Source organism: Podarcis erhardii, assembly GCF_964252035.2.
Source record: "Podarcis erhardii genome assembly, chromosome: 8".
In the NCBI taxonomy this organism is placed as follows: Eukaryota; Metazoa; Chordata; class Lepidosauria; order Squamata; family Lacertidae; genus Podarcis; species Podarcis erhardii.
In genome coordinates, this window is record NC_138499.1 from 55,704,754 (window position 1) to 55,732,691 (window position 27,938).

At 40.6% G+C, this 27,938-nt stretch overlaps 1 protein-coding gene across 1 annotated transcript; it reads right to left on the reverse strand.

Annotated features, from left to right (window-relative positions):
* Nucleotides 1–1,270: 1,270 nt before the first annotated feature.
* On the reverse strand, nt 1,271–27,033 carry CYB5A (cytochrome b5 type A). The gene is made up of 5 exons (XM_081875138.1): nt 26,731–27,033; nt 9,216–9,344; nt 7,505–7,534; nt 5,442–5,476; nt 1,271–3,207 (listed from the first exon to the last, which is right to left on the reverse strand). Exons 1-5 carry the CDS (start codon nt 26,893–26,895, stop codon nt 3,129–3,131), a joined length of 438 nt encoding a protein of 145 aa, XP_081731264.1. The 5' UTR covers nt 26,896–27,033; the 3' UTR covers nt 1,271–3,128.
* Nucleotides 27,034–27,938: the final 905 nt, after the last annotated feature.

Genomic DNA, 27,938 nt, shown 5'->3' on the forward strand with positions numbered 1-27,938 from the left:
ATTGAAAACAGGTTTGACTGGTTATTGCATTCAAAGACATAATCCAATACTAAAGTCTTCCAATAAGAAGTGGGTGGAAATGCTTTTAATGAATGCAAGTGGGTTGGGTGCACACCAAGTACACATAAAAGGCCAAAGTATGTTATTACACAAGGGGACAGGAGAAACATGAGTGTGTCATTGACAGTAGTGAAGAACTACGTGTTACCACAATTCTCTTAGCTTTTATATTAAAAATGTTCTCAGACGAAGGGCTGTTTCCCATAACATTATCAGCAATTGTAATGATAACAGTAGGCTGGAAGATTCTGGATTATTAATATGAAAGACTGTAAACATACGAGGTGGTATTCAACTAAGCTTTACTCAGAGTAGACCCATTGAAATGAAGAGACCTATGCCATAATTTAAATGAGAGTTGAATACCAGCCAAGCGGTAATAGCATTTACCGTATTTTTCGCCCTATAGGACACACTTTTTCCCCTCCAAAAATGAAGGGGAAATGTGTGTGCATCCTATGGGGCGAATGCAGGCTTTCGCTGAAGCCTGGAGAGCCGCAGCGCCAGTCCCACAAGGTCGGGGGACAGCGGGGAGGCGGAACGCCACCATCCCGCTGTCTCCCGATGTGGTTTGGAGGCTGACGGCAGGGAGACGCGTGCTTCTCCCGGCCGCCAGCCCTGCAAGCTCCGGGGACAGCGGGGAGGCGCAGCACGTCCTCCCGCTGTCCCCGGACCTGATCTGCAGGCGGGCGGCGGGGAGAAGCGCCTGGGGGGGTGGAATAATTTTTTTTCCTTTATTTTCCCCCCAAAAAACTTGGTGCGTCCTATGGGCCGGTGCGTCCTATGGGGCGAAAAATACGGTAGGTCATCCAGGGATAATTTCTTGAAATGGTTGAAATTAAAAGTGGAAGCACTAGTTTGTACAAGGGGAGAGTTCAGTTGCCTGTGGGTATGCTCAGAAAGGCCTTCACTCAGCAAGGCTTTGAATGGTGTTCCTATATGATCAGCTTAGAAATATTAATCCCCCGTGATCGCTATTAAATAGAAATTTTCTAGATTTTGGTAGAGAAAGCACTTCCACAAAACATTTGTTAGTACAGATCTAGATATGCATTGTTAGGCCAATTCAATATTATTTCGGAGTTATAAAGCAGTTGTTTTAACTACAGTTCATATTTCTTTATGACCCATTCAACTACTACATTACTATCAACTGAGCTTGAGGGTGGATGGATGGTACAACTTGGTGATAAAGGAAAACAACAACAAAAAAGTAAACATTTTAGTTTATTTCAGAGTATCTTCTATGTGACCAATGCAAATGTTGTTAGCAAGTGACATACACACAGGTAAGAAAAAGAAAAATGGGCACATGATGCAAACTACCCTTATTTCATCAAAATAAACAGGCACAGGCAGGTCACATATGTTTTTACTTATATTCCGCAGGACATGGAAATCACACAGAAATCAGAGACAGGTATCAAGTTAAGGATAATTAAGCAAGATGATTAAGAGTTGCACAATTATGTGGATTCTGATTAAAATAGCTCTACTATTTCATTTAGACAGGGCCCTTAAATCAAAGACAGGGCCCACATTCAACTAACTAATCTAACCAGTGGAAACCCATGCAAGGACTTCCGCAAGCACAACGGGGCTCCCCACCCCAATTTGCATTGCCCCTCCAAAATAGTGTGGGGTAGGGGGAGGAGAGAGTAGATCATTCCTTCAGGCAAGCTATGTGGAATTCCTCGCTGTATGTTTTCTCCCTCTCTTGCTCCTTTAACAAAATTTCAGGTCGGCCAGGCAATGGGTTGCTTCCAATGCTGCATGTGGAGTTTTATTCCTACAACAGGATTTCCCTTTCATGAATCCTTAAAATTTGCTCTGCAGGGTCTGCCAACCCCATGGAGCAAATTTTGAGGGTGCACAGGGGGCTGCAAGGGACAGTAGAGGGGAAAGTTCCATTGTGTGAGTTGAAATCTGTCGCCGATCAGCAGCATTTAGTACAGCCCAATATATTTTATCACCAAGTCACCATAGGACAGCAGCTTTGAGCCAGAGATCCCACTTTGCAAGCAGAAGACACTTTCACACAGTTTTTTGGGGGGCGGGGTGGAGAAGAGAACTGGTCTGAATTGTTCTGTTAACATTTTGAATCAAGTTTGAAGGCCTGCTGATTGTGGGGCTGGAACTGGCCATGCTACCTAGTGGAATCTTTGGAGCCATGGAAATACCGTAATTTTTCCGTGTATAACACGCCCCCGTGTATAAGACGACCCCTATTTTTGGAGACTCCAAATTGAGGAAATGGTTTATGCCCAGAGTTGTTGAGCTTTGACAACCGCTGACAATTGCACGCATCAACAAAGCGAACAATCGTCTGTCCACCAGTTGCATGCCCAATTGCCGCAGCAGCCAATTGCCAGCAGACCTTGCTGCAGTCAACAATTGCGCATCCAACATCTGAATCATCTGTGTATTAGACGACCCCCATATTTAAACATTTTTTAAAAATAAAAACAACTCGTCTTATACACAGGAAAATACAGTGTTTTAAATTGAAAAAATATACATATGCCTTAAGTCTCATTTCCTTAACAAAAGCTTACTATGACTTTTCGGGGGGGGGGAGAAAATATACAAATTATACCTATGAAACTGATGGAAAGTGGGTCCTTGCATTAGAAAATTCTAAATCAAGGCAAAAAAATGGAAGGAATTTGCATAGACACAATCTCTGCTAATTTTTTTAGCAAAAGAAGTCCAAACAACTCATAGAAAACCCAGACAAGCCTTAAGCATTAGTGTCCTTGTATCATACTGATAACATAGATAAAATCAGTGGTCTTATTCTTAAGAAACGTTGTGATAATATCAGATAGTTAATTGATGAACATTATGATATAAAAGAGACCTCTGAATTTTTAGCACTTCAAAACAGTTACGTAAAAGGCAGAGTTAAAAAGTGCATTGCTGAAGCAACCTATTTTGGCTTTCTGGGAAAGAGTAGGATGGAATTTGAAAGTTGTTCTCAGCTACTGTCTTGATGTGAAGATTCGGATGCATTTTTTGGTTCTCTTTCCCAAAACAGTTTGTTCCATTATAGCTTCTCAATATGTGGATTACTCCATCATGTAGAAACGGTACATTAGGGCCACAATAATTGCTGCTATAGCTGGAATCACCCAGTTGGACCATGTGCTAGAAGAAACAGAAAGTTACTTTGATACATTCTGATATATCAGAATGCAGAAAACCAAAAACTTAGGCTAGAATGGCAATGCTTTAAAGAATACATGTCAGATATTGTTCCATAAAGAATATGTTGATATGTTTAGATTAAAGGAGTAAAGTGGAAAGAACAACATTATCTTGGAATGTTATAAAGATATAAAAATCCAAAATCTAAAGAGTGCAATGATTATATCGAACTTAAACAATAAGGAAGTCGTGGTGTGGTGGTGGGAAGGGATTGGGGGCGGGAAGGATTTATGTTTGTGTAAATAATAGTGTATTTTTGTGTGTTTTCGTTTGGGGAGGATATACGGTGTTGGTTTTTTTGCTCTTTTTGTATTTAAAAAACTCAATAAATATAAATAAAATAAAATAGAATAAAGTTACTTTGATACAAATATCCATTAGCTTTTATATGTTGGACTTCAGAAAAACTGAACTTTTGGTTAAGGCTTTATCCTAGGTCTGACAGCAGCAGATCATAAACATTTTGAAGTGAAATGCAATGGATAATATAGTTAAGCCAACTAAGTAAAGGTTGTATATGATTTTTGGCAAACTATAATGAAGATTTAGTCACATTGAGCTAAGATAGAGATGAGGAATTTGTGGCCCTCCAGTTATTGCTGGATTCCTAACTCCCATCAGCACCAGCCAATATGGTCAACTTATCAAGGATGTTGGCAGCTAGAGGCCACAGGTTTCCTCATATTAATGACCTGGACAAAGGAATATTTTTTCTGAACTACTGGTGGAAATGCAAGCAAATATATAGCTGGATTGAAGACTTTAGGACAAAAGCCTGAGACCAAAATGAACTTTTTATCCAGAAGGTCGACTGAATTAGTTAGATACATAAGTTTTTTTAAAACATTTGTTAGGAAATGTAATCCTGAAGTAAGAGTGAAAAAAGCAAATATAACGTAAACATTTTCAAAATATGTGGCCTTCCAAATGCAACCTCAGATTCCCAAGACCCAAGCACTGGAAAGTTTCTACGAGTCTGTTAGAGACAGTGGGCTTGAAGCAGTGAAGCAGGCACCAGAAGGCAAGCTATACATTTTATATAAACAAATAAATGTGCCAGATCCAGAGTTAGGGTGCTCTTTCAATAAACACAATGTGGCCTAGTCCTGTTAAATAAACAATTACACACATGCAAGCAGACTTCAAATATGACCCCATTTCCAATTGTCTTCAGATTTTTAATGTATATATTAATGTTTTTGTCAGGGAACTGCCATCGGAGCCAGAGGCGGAGGGAAGGCTCCAGAGCGATGCCGGAGAGGGTCCCAGCAGGGAGAGAGGCAGCCCATCGGCTGGGGAAGGAAATCAGCGCAACACCAAGGGTGAAGGGGGGCAGATGGGGGAATCGGAGAGAAGGCTCCAGGACTCTTCACCGGAGACAAGTGGGGAGAGCACGGGTACGCCGCTGCCCACACCCTCCCTGCGCAGAAGACTTCTGCGCAGGGAGAGAAGGAGGAGACTTGGCGTCAAAGAACTTCTTTGCTGGAAGAAGTTTAAGAAACGCCCACTGACGGATTCTGCCAGCGATTGAGACAGCCACGGATGGGTGGCTGTCTGGACAGAAAGGGTTCACCCAGGTAACTCAGCCAGGCGTGGCGAGGACTTACGCACGAGCAACCCCCTAGAACCACTACAGTTTTCTAATGATTTTTTTTCCTGTTTTTAGCTATTCTTGTTTTTTTCTGTAAGCCAAAAAAGCAGGGTAATAAAAATAATAATAGCATCATGAGAAAGTAACAAAATTACTTAGTAAAGGTAAATGCCAACACGGAGCAAGCAAACCTCCACTTGCATAACATGGCCTCTCTTTCCTCACCCCCTTGCTCCTCAAAATCTTGTCATTAGGGTTAGGTGACATCGCCTCCAAGCAGATTTTGCGGGGGCATGGGAAATGGGGAGGAGAGAAACCAGAATTCCACTGAGTGAGTGAATTTATTTTTCACAAGCAGTGAACGTCACCGGATATCAACCTATCTGAATACCCAATGCTTTTTTTCCCAGGGGGAACTCAAGGGTACACAGTACCGGCACCTCTTTTTGTTTTGTTTTGTTAAAAAGTGTGACACCTACTGTAATAATTTCATGGCACATATTTTCCTAGGAAAAAAGCACTGTGAATACCATTTTTAAAAAGAAAAACAGTATTGGCTTGTTAAATGAAGGCCATACAATACCTGGAATTAGAATCAAGAGTGGTAATGTAAGGTTCCTGAAAAACAAAGCAATACATTAGTTAGACTTAAGTGGTCTCTCCTGCCCATCCTTCTTGTCACAAAGCTAACTCATGCCAATTACAGACATGGAGTGTTCACATACTGTTTCCTCAGATGTCCTCCGATATGGTGTAACCTTTCACATCTAACCTTTCATCATGATCATTAGCCGTCTGTGTTCACTTGCCGCTACGGCAGTATATGCTACATTCCCTGAATTTTGGAAATGACTTCTTGTTGCCATGCAAAAAACCCACCATGTTCTGGTTTAAAAGTCAACACCTAAAATACAGCAGCTAGACAATAAATGGCTGGGCTCATTGCAACATCTTACAACCCACAAGGACACTTTTCAGCCTTGAGAATATATCAGTGTGTCCCTCACTTAAATCTTGCCATACAATTTATCCACAATTAAATTTCATACAATTAACCTTCTAGATCCTTTTTTATTCTTGCAGCATTTGTGGAAGATAAGCTAATTGCAATCTCCACGTTCAGAGACAGAAATGCCTATGGAAAACACATGCTGCACAAATGGGAGGGAATTAATCGTCACCATCATCCCCAGTTTCTTAGAGTCTCTTAAGTATTTGACTGCCCACCACTCGGGGGGAAATGATGGACTTGGTGGATCTTCAAGCCTGATCCAGAAGGGCAGTTCTTGCATCCTCTTAACAGTTTCTGCGATGCAGAAAGATTTGGAGAGACTTTCCACTCAGCTCACATTTGAACTGCTTATCTGTCAATGCCTGACAAAGTACCCTGATAGCAGAACAGAACTGCTGAAAAATCTTCAGACGTAAACCATATCAGCATTCTCTGGATCATCACCTTTCATGGACCATAGGAAGCTCCCTTATTATATACAGTCAAAATCATGGTCTACCTAACTCTATTTTAACCAAACTGACTAGCAGGGTTTCTCCACGATTTCAGATTCCAGTCCTCATGATTCTGAATAAAGGGGCTAATATAATAGTGAGATAGGAGACTGCTGTCTACCACATCAGACTAGCTCAGAGTTTCAAGGCAGGGGACATTCCCTGGAGAGCCACTGCCATTCAATGTGAACAATACTGAGTTAGATGGCATCTACATTTTTCTTCTTCAGTGTGCATGACACAGCACTTGAGTCTCATGGGTCAGACCTCTACTTTTGAAGAATGTCAGCTGTTGTTCAGTATTGGTGAGCATTAGAATACTTTGCAATATTGAACAGCATTATTTTCATATCTGAAAAAGCTTTCAAGTAATAATTCCTGACTCAAACTCCTTTTTCAGTACTAAAAGCTGGACCAGATGTGCCTTTCTGTGCACAGAAGGGGTTGTATTAAAAGCATCGCTAAGGGGAGGGTGTTCCATCAGCACAATTGTTTATCCTTGTGCAGCAAAAAAGTTCTTCCTCTCTCCTTCCCCCACATGCCCCCTAACTCTGCCCTGAGGGTTTGCCCAACCCTTCGAAGTAGAATTGGGGGTGGCAGGGGCATGGAGGAAGGAAAGCCCGGAAATATTTAGTTGAATACCACCCAAGGTGCCTTCTTGTTCAAGGAAGGATTGCTGTATGCCTCGTGCTAGAATGTTGCTTGAGGAGAGTGAAATCAGATGTTCTTCTACTTCCACTTGTGCAAAGACTTCTACTAGTGCATAGCCTTTTGCACAATCAGAAACATGAGAATGGCTGCAGAACCTTCTTAGTGCACACTGTGTGAAGCCTTACATCAGCTGGTTCTAGGCCACTTAGCATGCTTAAGATTTTGTAGACCTGTTCCCCATAAACATAAGACCACCCTCGCATAAAGTCCAGTCTCATATTTCCCACTATGGCACAGTAGATGCTGCTGGGAATCCCACAAGCAGTACACAAGAGCAACAGCACCCTGCTTGCTGTTCTTCCCAAGCTGATACAGGAAGGAGCAACAGATGTTTAACATTAGTTAAAGTCCCTGCCAGCACTGCATGTAACACAGATCACTGCTGGCAAACATTAACATGGTGGGATGGCTTTAAAGTGGAATGCTTACCGTTGGTTTCTGAACTTTTTTCCAGTCATCCTGCAACAAAAAAACAGTGATAAGCAACACAATGTAGAATGCCCCAAAATACCAAAAGTTATTTATACATGTAAAACTAGTATAGTAAATTTCACCCTGTTAATTAGTGAATATATGGATACACAAACATTCTAAAAGCATTTCGCAACTTATTTTCTTTGTAGTATTTGCTGATAATTATCAACATGCTTCCTTATCCAATTCTATTCTACCAAACTTATTTTGAGTTTGCCTCCAGAAAAGTTGCTCCACATTATCTCCACATGAGATAAACATTACTGTAGCTTGATTCAATGCTCCGTGGTAGCACACGAGCTACTTTCAAGTCCTCCAGCATTAACAGATCTTTTAGCATAACAGAACAGTTAAGTGTGGGTGGAAGACTTTTAAAAAAGCAAAGGAAACAAAATTATTAAAAATAAATCTTGCAGCAATGTTTTGATGCCAAAATCAGTTTTCTACAAAGCTTCTAATGCCTTTTAGACACAGGGGTGTTATGAAACAGGAGGAACTGTTTGGCTCTTTTGAAAAAGTGGACTTTGTAACTGCATCTTGATTCCAGTACTAAAGTCATGAAGGTGCTTTTGCATGGAACACAGCAAGTATTAGTGCACTCTGAACACCCATTACAGTAGTTTATCACATGCTAAACAAAAGCAAATTTCTTCATGTACCAGCTCCAGAAATATCAAACGCACCAGTCTAAACTTTAGTCTGGTAACTGCATGAAGGGGCTCGATTTAGAGACGTAACCTCAAAACCCCATACAGCTGTGTATCCTACTAAATATGATGAAAGGGAAGAATGCAGGAAGTGCCATGCAGACATACCTGGCAGAAATAGCTTGGCAACATTACTAATTCTCTGCACAAAACGCATAAATGATCCTGATCATTCCCTAGGTCCTCTGTTAAGTGTCAGAGGACTTGGGTAGAGTTTGTCCTTTACCCAACCAAAAGAAACAGCACCTTTGTGTGTGTGTGTGTGTGTGTGTGTGTGTGTGTGCGTGCATGCATATGCATACACACACACACAGGCAAGTTCTCTGATGTGCAGAGAATTTTGGAAACTGAAGACTGTTTCAGTTAGTGCTAGAATTTAATTAACAGCCATCAGGATAAGTCCCGTGGTTAGCTACGGGAACTGCATTGGTGGGATCTTAGCAAAGAGTAATTGGTTCACATATAACATTAAATGTTGTTGAAGGGCATACATTTGTTGTCCTGGACTCAAATGTCTTGCAGTGCAGCAAATGTGTGTTCAGATCAGTCTCTTCTAAATCACAAGCTTGTTTTTAAACTTCTACTGCCACTGCCAATTTATTGCTATGTTTTATTTATTTTGCTTCTTAACTGTTATTTATTTCTCACTTTCCCAATCCATCCTGAACACAGGAACCAACTATTTTAAAACAAAAAACCTAAAACCTAAAAAATAGCTTAGAACTTGCAGAGAAGCACTAATAAACTGTACACTGAAAAAAGTCATCAACTGATGGGAGGAGGTACTGATAACCTGCTTTACTGCACAAACATTTTTAATCCCAAATTACAAAGTTACAACTTGACACAGAACACTGCATCACAGCATCCAATTTGATATGTTCATTACGGTTTTAAAAATATGGAGAAATATGCAGGTAAAAGAAAGCACACGTTCTGTACATGGAAAGTGCACTTACTGGATGAAGTTCTCCTATAATGAATGTATCCGACAATGTTCTGGCATCTGTGGAATGGCCAACATCTTCAAAACTTTCTGTAGCATCTCCTCCCGCTTGTTCCCTTAGAACCTCTTCACCACCTGGATGCTGTAAGAAAACAACACATGAATAAGTATCCACGAACTTTACAAATAGTTTTTTTAAGCGTTCCGTCCCAATAGGTATCAGTACATCTTAAAGCTGTCAATTTCACAAATGGAACTGCGGAAGATTGCATGCTCAATAAGGAATCTTGTAGTACCTTAAAAACTAACAAATGTATTATGGCATGAGTTTTCATGCATTGTCCACTTCATTAGATGCACAAAATGTTGACCTGTGCCGCTGAAAGTACACTTCTAAGCCAAACTGGCTGCCAATCACTATCAATGAATGACACTAAATTCTAATATTAGATGCATAACAAGTGTGCATATGGTTCTTGTTTTTTGGAAAAGTTGAGCACACAGAAGAACACTATTTTGCCCAGCAACTACCATCAGTATTGTAGACACAAAGATATTGTAGACACAAGGGAAATACCACTAGAATATATCTGTGCCTGTGATTAAAACAAAGTTCAATCATCCAGCTTTATACTGTCCTTCATAAAAATGTATTATTAATTGTTGGCTGGTTTATGTCTTACAACTGCAATATTTGCAGCAGCTTCTGATCAAGTCCCCCAAAGATGTGTCTTGTTCCTTTGAAACACAGGTTGGGACTGGCTACCTTGAAGCCTCACTTTCGCCCATATCAGTCTAATGGCACTTTAAGAAGAGTTTTCACAGCCCTGCTGCCATCAGCATGCTTGTCAGTAAAACCAAACTAAATAGGCTGGCAAGCCACCATATTTGTGTAACTCCATTCCAGTTGGGAACAGGCAGGCCCCAACTGTGTAGGTGCTTCTGTGGGCATTAAAACTGATTTGTAACTGCATTTTCATAATCTGAAGAATTTAAAAGATCAAGCTGCAGTTTCTGTAGTGCTACTCTGTCATTTTATAGTTTTATCAGGCTGTTATGTTTCAAATGTCTTAAAATTAACTTACCTAGTGATGATTGTTGTTGATTGATTGTGCTGTAGTTGTGAATGTTGTGTGTGTGTGTGTGTGTGTGTGTGTGTGTGTGTAGGGGAAAGCTTTCCTAAAAGGCAGGGTTTAAAAAACACACCATTAAATAAATGTGCACTCTCTTTCTCTCTGGCACTCCCACTGTGAAGTTTGACCCAGCCTCCCCCACTGGCAGTGGGCCCTCTGCCAGTGCAGAAGTCCAATCTGCCTGTGTTTAACTCATTCTTATTGCATAAAAGGGGATGAGTGAAGTTCTTAATCCACGTTATATGATCCTGTAAATGCTGCTCCACCTAAGTACTATAACATTCATTATATAAAAATAAAGATGTTTTTAACCCTGAGAGCACTTCATACGAGTCAGGCATTTGAAGCACTTGTTTAGCCAAGATCTTATTCCAGAATTAATTTCACACATAACTGACACTGCAGTTCTTAAATCAAAGAGCAGTTGAAAACACTAACAAAACAAAACCACATTTCCTAGTCTTGTCATTTCAGGACTTTGAGAGAAATGGGAAGGAAAGCAGATATGCAAGGCAGTGAACATGTAGGCAACTTTCTCAATTTCCCCATATCAAACTATTCAAAAGAAACCACTCCTGTCTAGAGATGCCCTGGCAACATTCTAAAAACACACACGTAGGTATTATTTATTGCCTAAAAGTGATAAACTTGTAAAAGATTCCAAGTTTCTTTGTGTAAAAAAAATAATTGGGTGAAGAAAGTGCACAGTGCTTATGCACAGTGACTAAGCAAAATGGGGCAAAAAGTTACACAAGTGTGTAGAGCAAAGATTACATGTGGCCGTCAATCCCCAAAAGGTTAAGGAAGTGCATGCTGGAGAGAGATTATGCAAGTCAAAGCGAACGTGCAAATATGAATGACAAAATCCTGCCCTTGAATCAGTACTGATAACTATCCAAGCAAAGGAGTAGAGCAAAGGTCTTGAACGACGCTGAAGCTGATTGCTGTGAGATTTACAGAGCATTCAGCAAACTGAATCCAGAAAACAGGTTGAACAACAAATCGTAATTTACACAACTCTTCAGAGATGATGAGGCCAAACTCCTATTAGCACATCTATACTGAAAAAAGGTGAATAGCTGCCATGAAATGTCATTTCATGAAGTTACGCATTTTTTAATGGAGCAGGAACTGAAGAAAGCAAGCTTCCTGTTCTGAATTGTAAGGCACAGAGCAATATTAAAAATACTGAAAAGGAGAAATATGGTCAGATTTAAAACAGTTTTCCCTTTGACAGCACAAGACGCATTCACCTGGGTAATCTTTAGGTCAGTCCACAAGTAAAGATGCAAAAATATACTGTGTTGTCAAATGCTACTGGCTGGCCACTGTAAGAACAGAATGCCGGAATCTGTGGCCCATGGGCCTGATCCAGTGGCCTCTTTATACGTTCTTCTGAACTGAGAGAAGATATCAAAGTCACAAACCAAGACCCCAACATTCTTTAGTACAAAGAACTGTACTAAGGTTTGGACCTGTGTCTCCTTAGATGATTTGTACTGATAAAGATTATATATATTGTAGATAACCTGCAGAATAGCTACATATTTTCCATGGAGAAAAAGCAGTGAAGTAAAAGCAAAAACACCCCACCAGACTCTTGTATGTGTAAATCTTTCCAGGTGTAGAAATGATGTTTTGGTTTCTTATCTCTTCAAAATATTCACATACCTGCTACACCTTGGAATTCAAAGTATTCACTAGATACACATGGAAAGATAAGAAACTTATTTCTGTTTGGATGATAAATGGCTTCTTTCAGCAATTAACACAAATGTGAGCTCTGTTCACTTCATTCCACACTAGACAATAGCACCACTGGAAGCAACAGTGGGAAAAGCAGGTGAAAGAAATAGCAGCACAAAGACACTCGCTTGACACACAAATACCACGTTCTCAAAAATACCACCATGCTACACATTTTAAACCCAAGCAGAAGCAGCCTCTAGGGCACAGGTAGCCAACTTGGTGCCCTCCAGCAGTTGTGGATTACAACTCCCTTTGGGCCCAGCCAGCATGGTCAATCATCAGGGATGAAGGGGGTTGTAGGCAACCTTTTGAAGGCCACAGGTTAGCCATCCTAATTCTTGTGGTTGCCTAATACAGATTATTCAAAAAGCAGCTGTGTATGTGGGACAATTCACAAATAAAAGATTGTAAAATATCTTAAGCACAGTGATACCTTGGTTCTCAAACAGCTTAGTTGTCAAGCAAATAGGCTCCTGAACATTGCAAACTGGGAAGTAAGTGTTCTGGGAAGCTGAACATCCGACGCGGTTTCCGCTTGAGTGCAGGAAGCTCCTGCAGCCAATCAGAAGCTGCACCTTGGTTTTTTAACAGTTTCGGGAGTCGAACGGACTCCCAGAATGGATTAAGTTCAAGAACCAAGGTACCACTGTATACAACTAAAATATCAAGGGTGTAAGTATAACAAATAAACGAGTGACTTTCGCAAAGTCTTATTACTACACAAACAGTTTTTCCTTCTCTTTCTTTTTTCAAAGCATACTAGATACTCTTCTCCCAAAACATACAAACTACCTTTTAATGCATTAAACTTGTGAGGAGAGGGAAAAGTCTGATACATAGCTCTTAAAATCCTGGCTGCATACACACAAGTACCTTTTATGAGAGCCACAAGTGCAAAAAAATGCAATGATGGTGCACAAGTCTGCAAGCCAGCACTCATACTTTACAACACTGGTGTAGCAGTTGTTTTTAAATGTTAGATCTTAGCCTACAAGTTCATATGTCAGAGCAGTGAGAGATCACAGTTCCCTGCTCCTGTTACCCAAAAGCAGAATAGTTCCCCAAACGCTGGAGTTTTTCCATCAGCATCATAGACACCAGTTGACTTTCACAGGCTTTAATGACAACCTAATTTCTTTTTATTTGCTTTCTGTGTAAAATGTTCTAAGTTTATCCAAGAGTGCTAATGTACATCCAATGGGTTTACACTTCCCACAAGAATTGGGAGTGGTCTTGTAAGTCATACCCAGGTCAAAGACCAAATTTGTAAAGTGGGACCGCAGTAAAGTGGGTACCTTAAATAAATAAAAAAAGACACATTAATAGGAGGAACCATGAAGCACTTGCACAGTTTGCAAGTCTTGACTGCAGCCTGCAGGGACTTCTAGAGTTGTTTGAGTATGAACTGAGAGCTGCCTTTCAAATGTAGCAACCAGCCGTGTGATATCAGGGTAATTTGAGTTTCATATAAACTTTGCTCAAGTTAAACCTGCCTGTCTCAGCTTGTTCACTTTCTTTGTGAAATATAAATATGTTCCTTACATCACAAATGAAGATCTTATGTTGCTGAAATACAGTGTAATGGGCTGTCTGAATCAGGTGGTGGATTGGTCAAGAACCCAGGAAAAGGCTCCAGCGGGATGTGGAAGCCTCTGCCAGATGCCGAAGAATCTGCTAGTGAGGAGTGGCGGAGGAGGGGGGGCAGCTTCCTCAATCTTCTCAAGTCTTCTCCATCTCCAAGCTGTGAATTCTGCCTCCCTCTCTGTCCCTGCCTCCTTTTCCTAGCTTGACAGAGCCTCTCTGTGGTGCACTCACTCCAGAGCTGTCAGATACTGGGAGTGGCTCTATCTGCCCAGAGGGGGATGTTTCACGAGTGCTGGCCACCTCTCAGAAGGCAGAGGCACCTTCCCCATCACCTAAGTAAAGGAGCAATCAAAAGAGAAGGGAACAAAGGGTTCCACCTACCAGGCATAGATAAAGACTGCAGAAACACTTACAGCCTTCAGAGGAGTCCACCCCATTCCTATAGCAAAGGGGTGCAACAGTGACAGTGATGGATCAACTTCCAAAGCTTTGCCAGCAACAGTACCTACCTTTCTTGTACAGTGGTACCTCAGGTTAAGTACTTAATTCGTTCCAGAGGTCCGTTCTTAACCTGAAACTGTTCTTAACCTGAAGCACCACTTTAGCTAATGGGGCCTCCTGCTGCTGCCGCACCGCTGGAGCATGATTTCTGTTCTTATCCTGAAGCAAAGTTCTTAACCCGAGGTAATATTTCTGGGTTAGCGGAGTCTGTAACCTGAAGCGTATGTAACCTGAAGCGTATGCAACCTGAAGCGTATGTAACCTGAGGTACCACTGTTGCTCTATTTAGGATTAACCATGTGTATTGCCTGAAGTGCCTTAAGGCAACAATTTGCATATGTATTGCAGTAATCTAAGAATTAAAGCCTTTCAAAATAACTCTTCCTCCTGTCTTTATTCTTGAGCAACTGGAAGCCAGGACACACAGATCCAGGGGCGGAGGAAGGGGTGTGTGGTGGGTGCGACCCGCCCCAGGTGTCACCGCTGAGGGGGTGACAAAATGATGGGTGGCACTCACCGCAGGGCCTGCACAGTACCCGAGCCACGCGTCTGGGAGAGACGCACCCGTAGGGGCTTGGGCGCACAGAGGCTCCACACTGCCCACACGGGTCACCCGCTGTCTCTCCCCCCCCCCCCCAGCTGTAGGGCGGCTGAGTGGGAGGAGGCCGGCAGACTCTGGAGGCCCTGCGGTGCACCCTGCCCCTATGGGTGACTCGCCCCAACCCTGGGCACGCCGCCTCAGGCGCCCGAGCGGCTTCCTCTACAGCTGCATAGATCTAAAGCATTCTGTTAGATGCCATCATTAAAAATGAATTCTGCATGCAAGCTGAAATAAAAATGCTTGCTCCAATGGTTTTCAAAGTTCATACTATCAAGAAGCTTTGTGTTCCATATTGAGTAGTCTGGAAGTCTACTTTAGCGTGGGAAACTCTATACAGTCTCAGTTTACACAGGTCTGAAGCCTTTGCTTACCACGCCTAGTTGCTGTCCCATGCACACTAGATGCACCCTAAAACAAAGCATTCATCTGTGGTTACACAATGCAGACCAAGATTAGTCATTTGGAACTGTTCTTTCTGAAGCAAGTTGTCTTCTAATGCCTATTTTCTCAATGAAGAACCTCAAATAAGCTTCTGGGAGAACCAGTTTTTGTAGGAACTGTTTGAGAGTGGTGTATCAGTTAAATCCAACAAAAGAAAACCAATCCCATGGCGGAATGATATTGGGGAATGGCAGAAGCTCAGTGGTAGAGCATCTGCTTTGCACGAAGAAGCTCCCAAATTAAATCACTGCCACTCAGTGAGGACAATCAAGACTTCAATGGACTGATGCTCAGTGTAAGGCAGCTTCCTATGTTCCCCACCCTGTAAAGGCAAAATGTAATATTTATTTTTAAGCAAGTGTACAGATACAATGTCATCAAACTCTCTATATAGAGTTATGGGATCCTAGATCTGGGAACACTTTCACAGCCATCTAGGCCAAACCCTTGCTCAAAAGGAGGGCAACCCATCCAGTATCACACCCCCCCCCAAAAAAGTTTGCATGTGAATCAGACCACAGTGCATAAAAAGCACAAAGAAACTGAACATAACCACGTGCTACAGTTAGTTCTAACTCAGAAGAGAGCACTATGAGTTCCTGCAATACATGTAGAATTGAAGAGAGAAAGGCAGATTAAGACAATACCTATTAAATGCAGATTATCTGTACCCAGCACACCCTAAATCCTGTTCATTCCCAAAAATGAGCTGGGAGGCTTGTTCTGGATGCTGCCAGTTATCAGTGACCAATTAACAATATTAAATCTGCAGGTGCCTAGTGTTGGTACTGAAGTTACGCAACAGGCTAACCAGGGAACATCCTTGGAAAAGATTTGTTAATATCAGATGAAGGTGATGGAATACATGGAACTGGCTGAGATGGCTGGCAGAATCCGGGACCAAGGAGAAGAGTCGGTGGAAGAAGATTGGAAAAAAATTAAAGTTTATCTTCAAAAATATTGTAAAATTAAGGATTGTTAGAAAGATGTTGGAAAAAGAAAATTATGTGGTTTTGGCAGAAATGACATAAAGGATTAAGTAAAAATGAATTGGTGAAAGAGAGAACGTAAAATTATAGTATATTAAGACAAATTATTAAGATAAAAACAAGGTTGGAAGGATTTGCTGAAATTTGAATTGAGAACAAAAATGGAAGGTGTGAGGAGGTCAAGGAAATAAGTAAAGGAAAGAAAGCTATGTAAAGGTTCGATTTGTTCTTTTTTTAATTGATTGTATTTTTCTGTCTTTTTTATTTTTATTTTCTTTTTGTAACCTTTAAAATTTGAATAAATATTTTTTTTTTAAAAAAAAGGGAAAATATTTGTTAATATCACTACCTTTTAAATATAGCTAATTTGAGAAGGGTTGGGGGGTGGTCTGACCATTTTAGTTTCTTTTTTAAGACTCTTGCTCTCCTATTATTTTATGTGCTTAGTTATGATAGAGAAAAAAGTTTATCCACATATTTAACTATAAGTTTTAATGGCGGTAGGGGCAGCTGCCAGATTTCCTTCTTCAAAAATTCAACCTTTCACTCTTCAACCCTTCTGTCAGTATAGAGACATTAAAACAAAATGTGGTCAGTTTCAACTCAAATATGAAACATAAATAGTCAAGATTAGGTTCTTGCCAAAGGGTGCTCATTTTGTAATTATTGGTGCTGATGGCTTATTGATCACAGGGGTCAGAAGAGTTCCTGGTATTGCAACCTGGTAGGTGAAAGGGTGAGCAAACAAGTTTGTCCTCATTTACATTTGAGACTTGAAACAGTATTCCCCCCACTAAAACAGGACCTCTCACATGCCTATCAGATGCCTTGGGACAACTACCCAACTAGACTATCATTCCACAGCAAATTTCAGTGGTGAGCACTGAGAGGAATGGACTCAAAAGGGCCCCAATGAGAAACAAGAAGGAGGTGCCAGCATGCTTAGGGGGCAGAAGCACACCAAATAGTTTTCACCCTTCATTTTTAAAAACTATGTTAAAAAAACTAAGAATGCTAAATGGAGAATAAGCTCAGTCAGTAAACACACAATGTTGACTGCCAGCTGTAAAATAAAATTGATAACAGCAGGTGTGAAGGAATGAATGGGGATCTTGCATTGAAGAGCCCAACATTTTGAGCATTGAGACACATTTTCAAATGTAGGGTTTCCTCCGCAGAAAGAACCCTCGCCTGCGGTCGGTTCCGCGCTCCACCGGAAACCTCCTATTTCCGCCTAAAATAGGAGGTTTTTAGGGCGCCAAAACCTCCCGTTTAAACCTCTGGTGGGTGTCCAGAGGTCCAGGTGCTCGGCAGTGCCAAGCAGCCGTTCGTCCGGTCGTCAGGTAACCTTTGGAAAAAGGTGAAGAGTGCGACGGAACGAGCGGTAGGCAGTTGAGCGGCCATTACAGCGGCGATTTCAACGGCGACTCAGCGAAGCCCCGAGCCTGCGAGGGATAGCGCTCCGCTCTCGATACAAAGAAACTCGGACTCGTAAAATAGATATTTATATTAATAACGAGTGGGTCAACAAGGAAGTTTCCGAGTGACAGGAGGGAAATTCGAGTTCGGCGGTGGTTTTGACTTCATTTAAAAAGACGCAGCGCGGCGAGCAGAGCCTAAAGAGAAAGTAAGTTGCCGCTAGCGGCTACTGTTTCCGTCTCCCTCAGGACTTATAAGTTAAAAGTTTAAAAAGAAACCCTTTCATTCTAAAGGAAAGGGGGGAGTTAAGAGGGAGCAGAGAAGAGGCGTGATAGAGGGGAACCCAGTCTCTAGAGTAGAGGAGACCCCGGAAAATTTAGAGAAGATCGACGTTTAGATCCCTGTGGAAAAGTTAAACAGTGAGAAGACTCTCCGACGCCATATTAATTGCGGAGGAAAGGAAGGCAGAAAAGGAACGGAGCGGCGGACGCCATATTTAAGTGGCTTAAAAAAAAAAAAAGGAAAACGTCTAACTTTGGGGGTATAAAACATCATAAAATAACCCCTAGCGTTCGGGGGCTACCTCACCCTACTACCGTATGTTTGCTGTGTGGCCATTCTTCTTCCACTTTTTTGCTCTCTTTTCTTTTCTTTTTTTTTTGGAAAGCTAAATAAGAAACCCTCTCGGGGGCGAAAACAGACCATCTATTACGAAGATAGGTGTTTAACACTGCACTGCTTTATTTGATAACTGAGGAAATCTCTAGCTGAGTCTCTCCTGGACTTTCTTTTTCTTTTTCTTTTTTTTCTTTTTTTTTTTTTTGGACTACCGGTAAAGCGACAGCTTTGCAGAAAATCCCACTTTACTTGCTGGATTAATATCTCTGAATACGAACTTTATTAGTAAAGAACAGGTAATTTGAAAACAGTTAATATATTAAAATTGATATCTAAATTTGGACTATATATGAAGCTTTAAGTACTGCTGTTATCTTGCTCTTTATCATCATTATTGGGACTGGCACGGACTCATAAATTCATAAAGAAGGTCCACGGTTATTAAGACCCCGGTTGGATTAGCCCGAATAGGGGCAAGAAGATCCTGGCTGGATTAGCCCGAATAGGGGCAAGAAGACTACAAATTGACTATCTTTGAGAAGCAGTGACCATACAACTTGCCTTAACATTGGGGGGGGCTAGAGACAACAGACCAAATATTATAAATAGAGGGGAACTGGAGGTACTATCCCGTGCTTTTTTTTCGATTTGGCTGTCTTTTTGACTTTTACTACTAGTAGTTATGTTTTTCTATTATTGGTATATGATGGCAGGTGTTTGAGATTTGATATATACTCATTGGAGGTCAAATATAGTATTTGTAATAAGTAAGGATAAGAATATTAGACAGGTATAGTTTAGAGGAATATTTGTTATTCAGAGACCAGTGATAATGTCATACAATCAAAAAAAAGGGACGGAGGGGGGAACCCCAACAGATAGGAGAGCATCAAAACAAGAAACGGAATTTAGAACAGAAATATTGAGGATGTTTGCAGAAATAAAGCAAAGTGAGAAAAATTTAGAGACAAAACTAGAACAGGTAGACAACAAAATTGGAAAAATGGACAAGAAAATCGAGGAGACAGTAAGCGAGCTTAAAGGACAGATTAAAGAAGTTGCGAAAAGAGTAGACGAGGGATTTAAAAAGACTAAACAGGAAATGAAAGAAATGAAAAGAGAAGAAGAAAAAATGAAAAATGAAATAGCAGATTTAAGTAAAACACAGGAAGAATTAAAAGACTCTATTGCGATGAATGAATTAAAACAAAGAGAAGTGAACTTAAGATTTAGACAGATCCCGGAATTACAAAATGAAAATATAAAGGAAAGATTAATAAAAGAGATAGCACAATGGATGGAGTTAGAGGAAGAGGAGGTGGCAAAGACAATACAAAATGCCTACAGGATGAAAATTAAGTCAAGTAAAGTAAAGAGATTTCCTGGGGATTGCCTAATCACATTCAAAGATAGGGAGATGAGAAATTTGATCCTACAGAGGAACAGAGAGAAGAGACTGTACATTGACGGGAACTACGTAATTATTTTCAAAGATATACCTATAAGACTCTTGAAACGGAGAGAATCTTATAAACCACTGGTGCAACTCCTTAAAAAAAACAGGATAGACTTCCGCTGGGAATTTCCGGAGGGCGTCTCTTTTTTCTATAAAGGAGTCAAAAGAAGATTAACAAGCCCAGAGGAAATAGGAAAGTTTACCAGAAGATATAAAGAACTTCAACAAGGAGAGGAGGAACTGAAAGGAGCTGAAGGTGGAACAAGACAGATGGAGGACTCAGAGCTGGGAGAAGAGGAAGAACAGATTAGAAGAAAGTTGGAGGAAGACGAAGAAGAGGAAGAAGAAGAAGAAACAGAAAGGCTTTAGCGAAAAACTTAAACTTAAACCCAATTCTAATTAGTGGTTAACTCTTTAAAAAAAAAAAAAAAATGACACTAAAATTATGGAGTTGGAACATCAATGGGATGAACGATAAGAAGAAACGGAATGGTATCGAGCATATATTAAAAAAGAAAAATCTAGATGTCATATGCCTTCAAGAGACACATGTGGCTAAGAAACACAGGAAAATTTTGATCAATAGGAGGCTAGGGAATGAATTTATCTCCTCAGATAAAGAGAAAAAAAGGGGAGTAGTTCTCTATATTAAAAATAAAATCGAAGCTCACCAACTATTTAAGGATGAGGAAGGGAGAATAATTGCGGTGCGCATTCGCTGGCAAGGTGAGACAATGATAATAGTAGGGATTTATGCACCTAACGGAAATAAGACACAATTTTTTAGCTCATTGGAAGAAAAGTTATTTGAATATGCGGACCAGAAAATTATTATAATGGGAGACATGAATGATGTGACCTCTATTGAAATGGACAGATTAAGAAAATCAAAGAACAATGAAGGAAAACTTCCCAAGACCTTTTTTACGTTGATTAAAAACTACAACTTAATAGATATATGGAGGTTGAAACACCCCCTAGAGAAACAATTCACTTATCATTCGGAACCGAATCAGTCGTTTTCAAGACTTGACCAAATATGGATATCGAGTGAGCTGACACCAAGAATAAAGAAAATTGAAATTCAGGCCAAAGTTATATCAGACCATAACCCAATAGAAATGGAGATGAAGGGAGTAGAAGAACGGACTTTTAGATGGAGACTAAATGATAATCTATGGGATGATCAAAAATTTACTGAAAGAATGCGGAAGAAATTAGCGGAATACTTTTTGGATAACTTAGATAAAGGGGTGAAAACAAGTACGGTGTGGGATGCAAGTAAAGCTGTAATGAGGGGCCTCTTCATCCAACAAAACGCACTGAAAAACAAGATTAAGGAAAAGAGGTCAAAAGAGATTTTGGGACAGATTATGGACTATGAACAAAAACTGATTAAAAGACCAAACAACGAAAAGATAGTGCAGGAAATAAAATCCCTTCAAACGCAATTCGCCATGATAATTAATAAGGAGGTTGAGTGGAATATTAAAAGATTAAGACAAAAAAACTTTGAATATGCAAATAAGTCAGGAAAATGGCTTGCGTGGCAAGTCAAAAAAAGGAAAGAGCAAAATACAATTAGTAAAATAATAATAAATGGAAAAGAAACAACTGATTCGAAAGAAATTAGAAAAGGATTTCAGGATTTCTATGAGCAACTGTATAGGTACAAGGAAAGGAACAATAAGAGGAAAATAGAAAGATACCTAAAAGAAAAGATAGTGAAGAAGATGTCATCAAATCAAAGAGAACAGCTAAATGTCCCAATTTGTAGAGAAGAGGTAGAAGAAGTGATAAAAGAATTAAAAAGAGGAAAGGCCCCGGGCCCAGATGGGTTTACTTCAAGTTACTATAAAGAAATGAAAGACACGCTAATGACGCCGCTAACTGATGTAATGAACAACATCTTGACAGGAAAAGACATCCCTGGCTCCTGGAAAGAGGCCCTTATCACAATCATCCCAAAACAAGACTCGGACCTAACTCAAATCAAGAACTATAGACCCATCTCCCTATTAAATACGGACTATAAAATATTCGCTGGAGTTTTGGCTAAAAGATTAAAAAAGATACTAATAAAGCTGATACATGAAGACCAAGCGGGCTTTCTTCCGGGAAGGTTTATAAGAAACAATACGAGAAATATAGTTAACATCATTGAATACCTTTCTGATAGATGTGATAAACCAGCAAGTTTAATTTTCTTAGACGCGGAGAAAGCCTTCGATAATGTAATTTGGGAATTTATGTTAAAGAATTTGGAAGCTATGGAGGTGGGACAAAAGTTCTTAAATGGGATAAAGGCAATTTATACAGAGCAGAAGGCGAGATTGATAATTAATAATGTGATTACTGAGGATATAAAAATATGTAAAGGAACGAGGCAGGGCTGCCCGCTCTCGCCTCTGCTCTTCATAACGGTTTTGGAGGTGTTACTGAATGCAATCAGACAAAACAAACAAATTAAAGGGGTAACTTTAGGCCTTAATGAGTATAAGGTTAAAGCCTATGCAGATGATGTGGTCTTAACGGTGGAAGAACCTATAGAAAGTATAAGGGCGTTTCTGGATGAAGTTGAACAATTTGGGAATCTTGCAGGTTTCAAATTGAATAAGAGTAAGACCAAGATGATTATTAAAAATATGGAGCAAGATGAGGTTACAAGACTGCAACAACAAACCGAAATTGAGGTTGTCAGAAAGATAAAATATTTAGGTATCTGGATTACCAACAAAAACATCGACCTATACCAAAATAACTATGTACCGGTGTGGAATAAAATTAAAAAAGATCTGACGCTCTGGACCAGGATGAAACTATCATTCTGGGGAAGAATCTCCATGGTGAAGATGATGCTGCTACCCAGGTTGTTGTTCCTGTTCCAAACACTGCCCATTTTAAAAGGAACAAAGGACTTCAAAGAATGGCAAAAAGCGATTTCCAGATATGTCTGGGAGGGGAAGAAACCAAGAATTAAATTTAAGTTGTTAACAGACGCAATAGAAAGAGGGGGCTTCGCCTTACCAGACATGAGACTTTATTACGAAGCAGCATGTCTGTGTTGGTTAAAAGATTGGGTAAAGTTAGAGAACAAAGAGTTATTAGATCTGGAGGGGTACAACAACAGGTTTGGGTGGCACGCGTATTTATGGAAGGATAAAAAGAGAGTGCATAGGGGATTCGGTAGTCACATTTTTAAAGGACCGTTAATAGAGGTTTGGGACAGATATAAAAATATATTAGAACCAAGAACACCACACTGGTTGTCCCCACAGGAGATGATAGGTGTAAAGAAAGTTAACATGAAGGAAAAATGGGGAAAGTATGAAGATATGGTTCTTTATGAAGGAGGGAAGTGGAAAGTTAAACCATACGACCAGGTCAAAATGCTCACACAAGGTTGGCTGCATTATTTCCAGATAAATGAGCTGTTTAAAACAGAGGTGAAGGAAAGAGGATACGTAGAAAAAGAATCAACATTCCAAAAAGAGATAATAAATAGTGATTACAAAAACCTTTCCAAAATGTATAAACTACTGCTGGAGTGGAATACGAAGGATGAGGAAGTGAAGTCAGTGATGGTACAATGGGCAAGGGATTTAAGGTATAACATTCAAATGGAAGATTGGGAAAAGCTGTGGAGAGTGAATATAAAGTTTACAGCCTGTACATTACTAAAAGAAAATGTAATGAAGATGCAATACAGGTGGTATATGACTCCTGTAAAATTAGCTAAGATGTATAAGATAGACAATAAGTGTTGGAAGTGTAAACTTATGGAGGGGACGTTTTATCATCAATGGTGGGAGTGCAAGAAAGTTAAAAGCTTCTGGGAGGATGTATATAATGAATTGAAAAAGATGCTAGGTTACACTTTTGTTAAAAAGCCAGAAGCTTTTCTACTATGTATTATGGGAAAGGACATCAGGAGAAAGGATTGTAAACTATTCCAGTACGCGGTTACAGCAGCCAGAATTGTGATAGCTCAGAGGTGGAAGCAGGAAGAAATGCCAACAGTTGCAGAGTGGAGAGCAAAATTGACAGAGTATGCTGAGTTGGATAAATTGACAGGGAAATTAAGATACCTAAAAGATCAAAAGTTTATTGAAGATTGGGGGAAATTTGTGGGTTATCTGGAGAATAAATGTTTTCTAAACACAACGCTAGTGGGTTTTAAAGAGGCACTGTAAAGAATTAACAAGTATTGTTCAAATCGAAATAATGTATAAAGGGAGATATGTATGGCAATATGTAAGGATGGAATGTGTTTCAAAGACTCAAATTCGAAGGAATGTCAACGTCGCTGAAGGAAGTCAAAAATGAATGGAAAGTTCTGTATTTCGGATATATTGTATTTAGAATGAAATTAATAAAAAATTTTAAAATGCAAAAAAAAAAAAAAAAATGTAAGAAACTGTTATGGGCACCACAAAATACTCATTTCACTGAAGAAAAATGGGTATTGGAATCCCCTCTGCAAGACAAAATACCTACCTACCCCAAAACATAAAATACAACCCCAAACAAGGAACCCCACATTATGTAACGAAAGAGAAGTCAAAACCCCTTGTTTTTCTTAACAATTAAAAAACTGGAAGGGGCAGTGGGCCCTGGCAGATCCATCTATGGTGCCCATGGGTGCCATGTTGGGGACCTTTGGCCTATAATGCTCTGGAGAAGGGTAGAACTGGAACAGGCTGAGACCCTGAACAGGAGCATGCCAGTCAGAAGGTGAAGAAACAATGCAGTATTTTGTTACAGGTCCCAATAGTTTACCTACTACTGTAAACAATTTAAACTATAAAGGAAGTTTGCTACAGTTTTCCCAAACCTGAAAAGCTTCCTCATGTTTAGCACAAGTTATCTGCACACAATGTCTGAGGGATGCAATTATGTTTATCTGTGGCAAAAAAATAATAATCTTGAAACAACTTTTTTCCTTTTTTGTGATTGAAGTAAGTTTTGTGAGAATATATCTAAAAAGGAGAAAGTGTCTTCATAGCATACTATCTTCAATCAGTTTCTCAGAATAAGCTGATGAAATAAATGACTACATAAAATCAATTTCACAGGCGAAAGAGCCACCGGTGGCTTTCATGCAATATTGAAACCAAGATATTGCTGTCAGAGAACAAGATCGGAAATTAGCAAAAAGTTTGCTAGAAGGTTTAAACCATATTCTTATCAGTGCACATGGGTGTACCAAGAAATACAGTCAGCAGATGACACACAGCAGCTCAGTTATTTATAGAATTAAATTTAAATCAACAGTGACAACTGAAAGATCCTAAGCTTCCTTAAGAGCTCCCCAATCCCCTGACTCGCAGTCATTTTTTGGGCTGTAATAGTTGTATGGCATGAACCTTAACATCTTCCCTAGCTACAACTAGTAAACAGGTCTCTGTCAAGGGTGGCTAACTTGTGGCCCTTCAGATGTTATTGGGCTCCAATTCCCAGCAGCTCCAACCAGCCTAGACAACAGCCAAGGATGATCAGAGCTGCTGTTCAGCAACATCTGAACGCCCAAAAGTTGGTGACCCCTGGTGTATATCAATGCAACGGTTCTGTATGTTTGATGAATGGACCAAGGTACATAGCTGTACCTCCTTGCTATTTAAAACCCACCCAAGATGTGCAGGACTGCAGTGCTGCAGATACTCTTGACACAATCCTTCACTGCAGCCCCCAACATGAATCCTTTGCTTAACATAACTATGCTAGGAAAGTGAAAAAGCGGAGACAGCACTAGCAAAGGGATTCCAATTCAATTCCCACGTTGATGCAACATGATCTTTTCCTCCTTTGGAGAAACAACCCACCCTGTGATATGGTAACATTCCACAAGTGACAACTTCTGGCTAGTCATCCAACCATACTTCTTTCTAAGGCAATGCAAACCACTGGGCAGCAGCAGCAGGACTTAATGGGATGGCAGACCCATCTGCAGCCCTGGCGGTTGCACCAGTCAGAGCGGATGTCGGGCCCCTTGCTGTGCCAGTTATCAAGACTGGTGTAGTGAAGAGGCCCAGATTGGGCCCACTGCTGTCATGTGATGGGAAGACAGGCTCAAGATACAGCAGATCTTGTGCCCACCTCTCTCTGCCCCCACAATACCCTGAAGAGTTCTACTGGCTAAAAGATCCAAAACCACTGGGGTTCCCCCAAATCTGTGCAAAATTTATATGTGCTCAGGAGTGTAGCTCACTTTCTCTCTCCCATTATTTCTAGTGGGAAGGAAAATATAGGAAAAGTTGGGGGGAAATGTTAACAACCCGGAAACAGAAGGACAAATGCATTGTCTGCATTTGGATTCTACCCACCTTAGGGGAGCAGGAGCGTTTTGGATTTCAGAAATAGCACTGTACAGATACACAAGTTCTAAATACAGCATCTTAGAATATACAATAGTTCAGCTCCTTGATGAATAAAGGAGAAAGTGAAGTGAACGTGGGCTGTTTCTAATCAGCTAATTAGTACAAAGATGACATTACTCAACCCTTTATACTTGAACAACTGATGGATGAACCGTGTCATATTGCTTGCAAGAAATGGCCTGTAAGCATCTGGTTACAACAGTTTCATTGCAAAGCTTGCCATAAATTTGGCAACCTTGCTTTTCCAAGCTATTCCAGTTCCATCTAGCTCATCCCACAATGATAGTGCCCCTTACAAAATTGCGTTGCTATACAATAAAATATTACTTTGCAACAAACGATACAGATGGAATATGTGGTATGTGAGCTGAACTTTCTCATCTTCAAAAGCACTACAGGACCAGAAAGTCACTTCGACGAACAGCAAAAATAACAAAACGCCTACGAGGAAGCACTTTAACGGAAGCACCTCCTTGCTCTCTGAACGGTCCCCATCTATCTATCCCTCGTCTCAAAACACCCAGAGGAGGAGCTTTTCGCTGAGAGCAAGTTGCCAGCGTGCATGATCGTGCAGAACTACTCGAGCCCCCTTCGTCTCTTCCACGGGACTGAAAACGCCTGCAAGCTCAGCAGCCCACCTTTCCAGCCCCTTATACTTGCCTCCTCCAGAAACTTTGTGAGGTCATACACACGGTGGTGCAGGATGATCCAGGTGCTTTGGCTGTGATTGTGCTTCTGGATCTCTTCGAGGGTATAATAGCAACCCCGCCACGGCTCCTTTCCAGGCTTGCTGTCGCCGCTAGCATTCGCATTCGCCTTCGCCATCGCCCCAACTCTTAGCTTCGCTTCTCAACCTGGCAGATATTGACCCTCGGGCGCAGCAGCGGAGGGAGATCTCCAACTGGGAACTCTGACCCAGGACAGCCTCGCCTCCTCGCGCACGCGCAGATCAAACCTTTACGCCGCCAGCTCCGTAATCACGAAGCACCGCCCACTTCTCGGCAGGAAGGCGGGGAAAGCTGCCCTAGCTGGCTGCCCATTGGTTGGGATGTGGGACTTAAGAAGCTCGTAGGTTTGTTTGTTTATGTGTTTGCCCTTTCCGCAGATTCCCAGAACTCAAGGCGGCGGCTTTCTTTTCTGATAGAAAAAGAGAGCTAGGAAGGGGGAAACCAAAGCACAACATTCACGCTGACATAGGGAAGTAGAGCCAGTCACGCAATGCTGCGAAATTAAGACCAGACTGTTGCTACCTGGATTTCAGCCTTATATAACAAACAACAAAAAATCAATAAACAAAAACATTATATAACAAAAACAAAAAGGAGCCCCTTAGCATCTTACAAAACGTGTTTCTTATTACCGTATTGCTTTTTTGTTTAATTTATTTTATTTCATACAAATTATCATAGAATTTTAAAGTAAGAAGCGACCAAGAGAGTCATCTAGTTCAACCTCCTGCAATGCAGGTATCTTTCGCCCAGCAAATTGTTATGCTTGATTGTAAAAGCAACCCTCAAAGCAGTTTATAAAACAGATAAAACTAAATAATAACATCAACAAGAAACATTAACATTAAAAGAAGAATCAAACAGAATGAAAATAAATAGATTCAAACTCTCATCAACATCAGGGCAGGCTTGCTGAAACTGAAACGCTTTTAGGAAGTGCCTAAAAGAGTACAGTGAGGCGCCTACCAGATGTCAGTAGGCAAGTGCAGCTGCTGCAACAATAAAAGATTGAATTCTCTGAAATGCAGAACCAGTATTATGTGGCACCTGTAAGAAGCGGTTGAGTTGTTATCTGCTTTGGACACCTTATGGAGTTGCAAGATATGAATTCTCTACATCACTGTTTCTCAAACAGTGAGC

Coding starts and splice junctions, on each gene's coding strand:
- CYB5A (XM_081875138.1), bottom strand. CDS start 26,895: ATGGCGAAGGCGAATGCGAATGCTAGCGGCGACAGCAAGCCTGGAAAG. Junction 9,345..26,730: donor TCACAAAGTTTCTGGAGGAG/GCAAGTATAAGG, acceptor GTTTTCTTACAG/CATCCAGGTGGTGAAGAGGT. Junction 3,208..5,441: donor ACTCTTGATTCTAATTCCAG/GTATTGTATGGC, acceptor TGTTTCTTCTAG/CACATGGTCCAACTGGGTGA.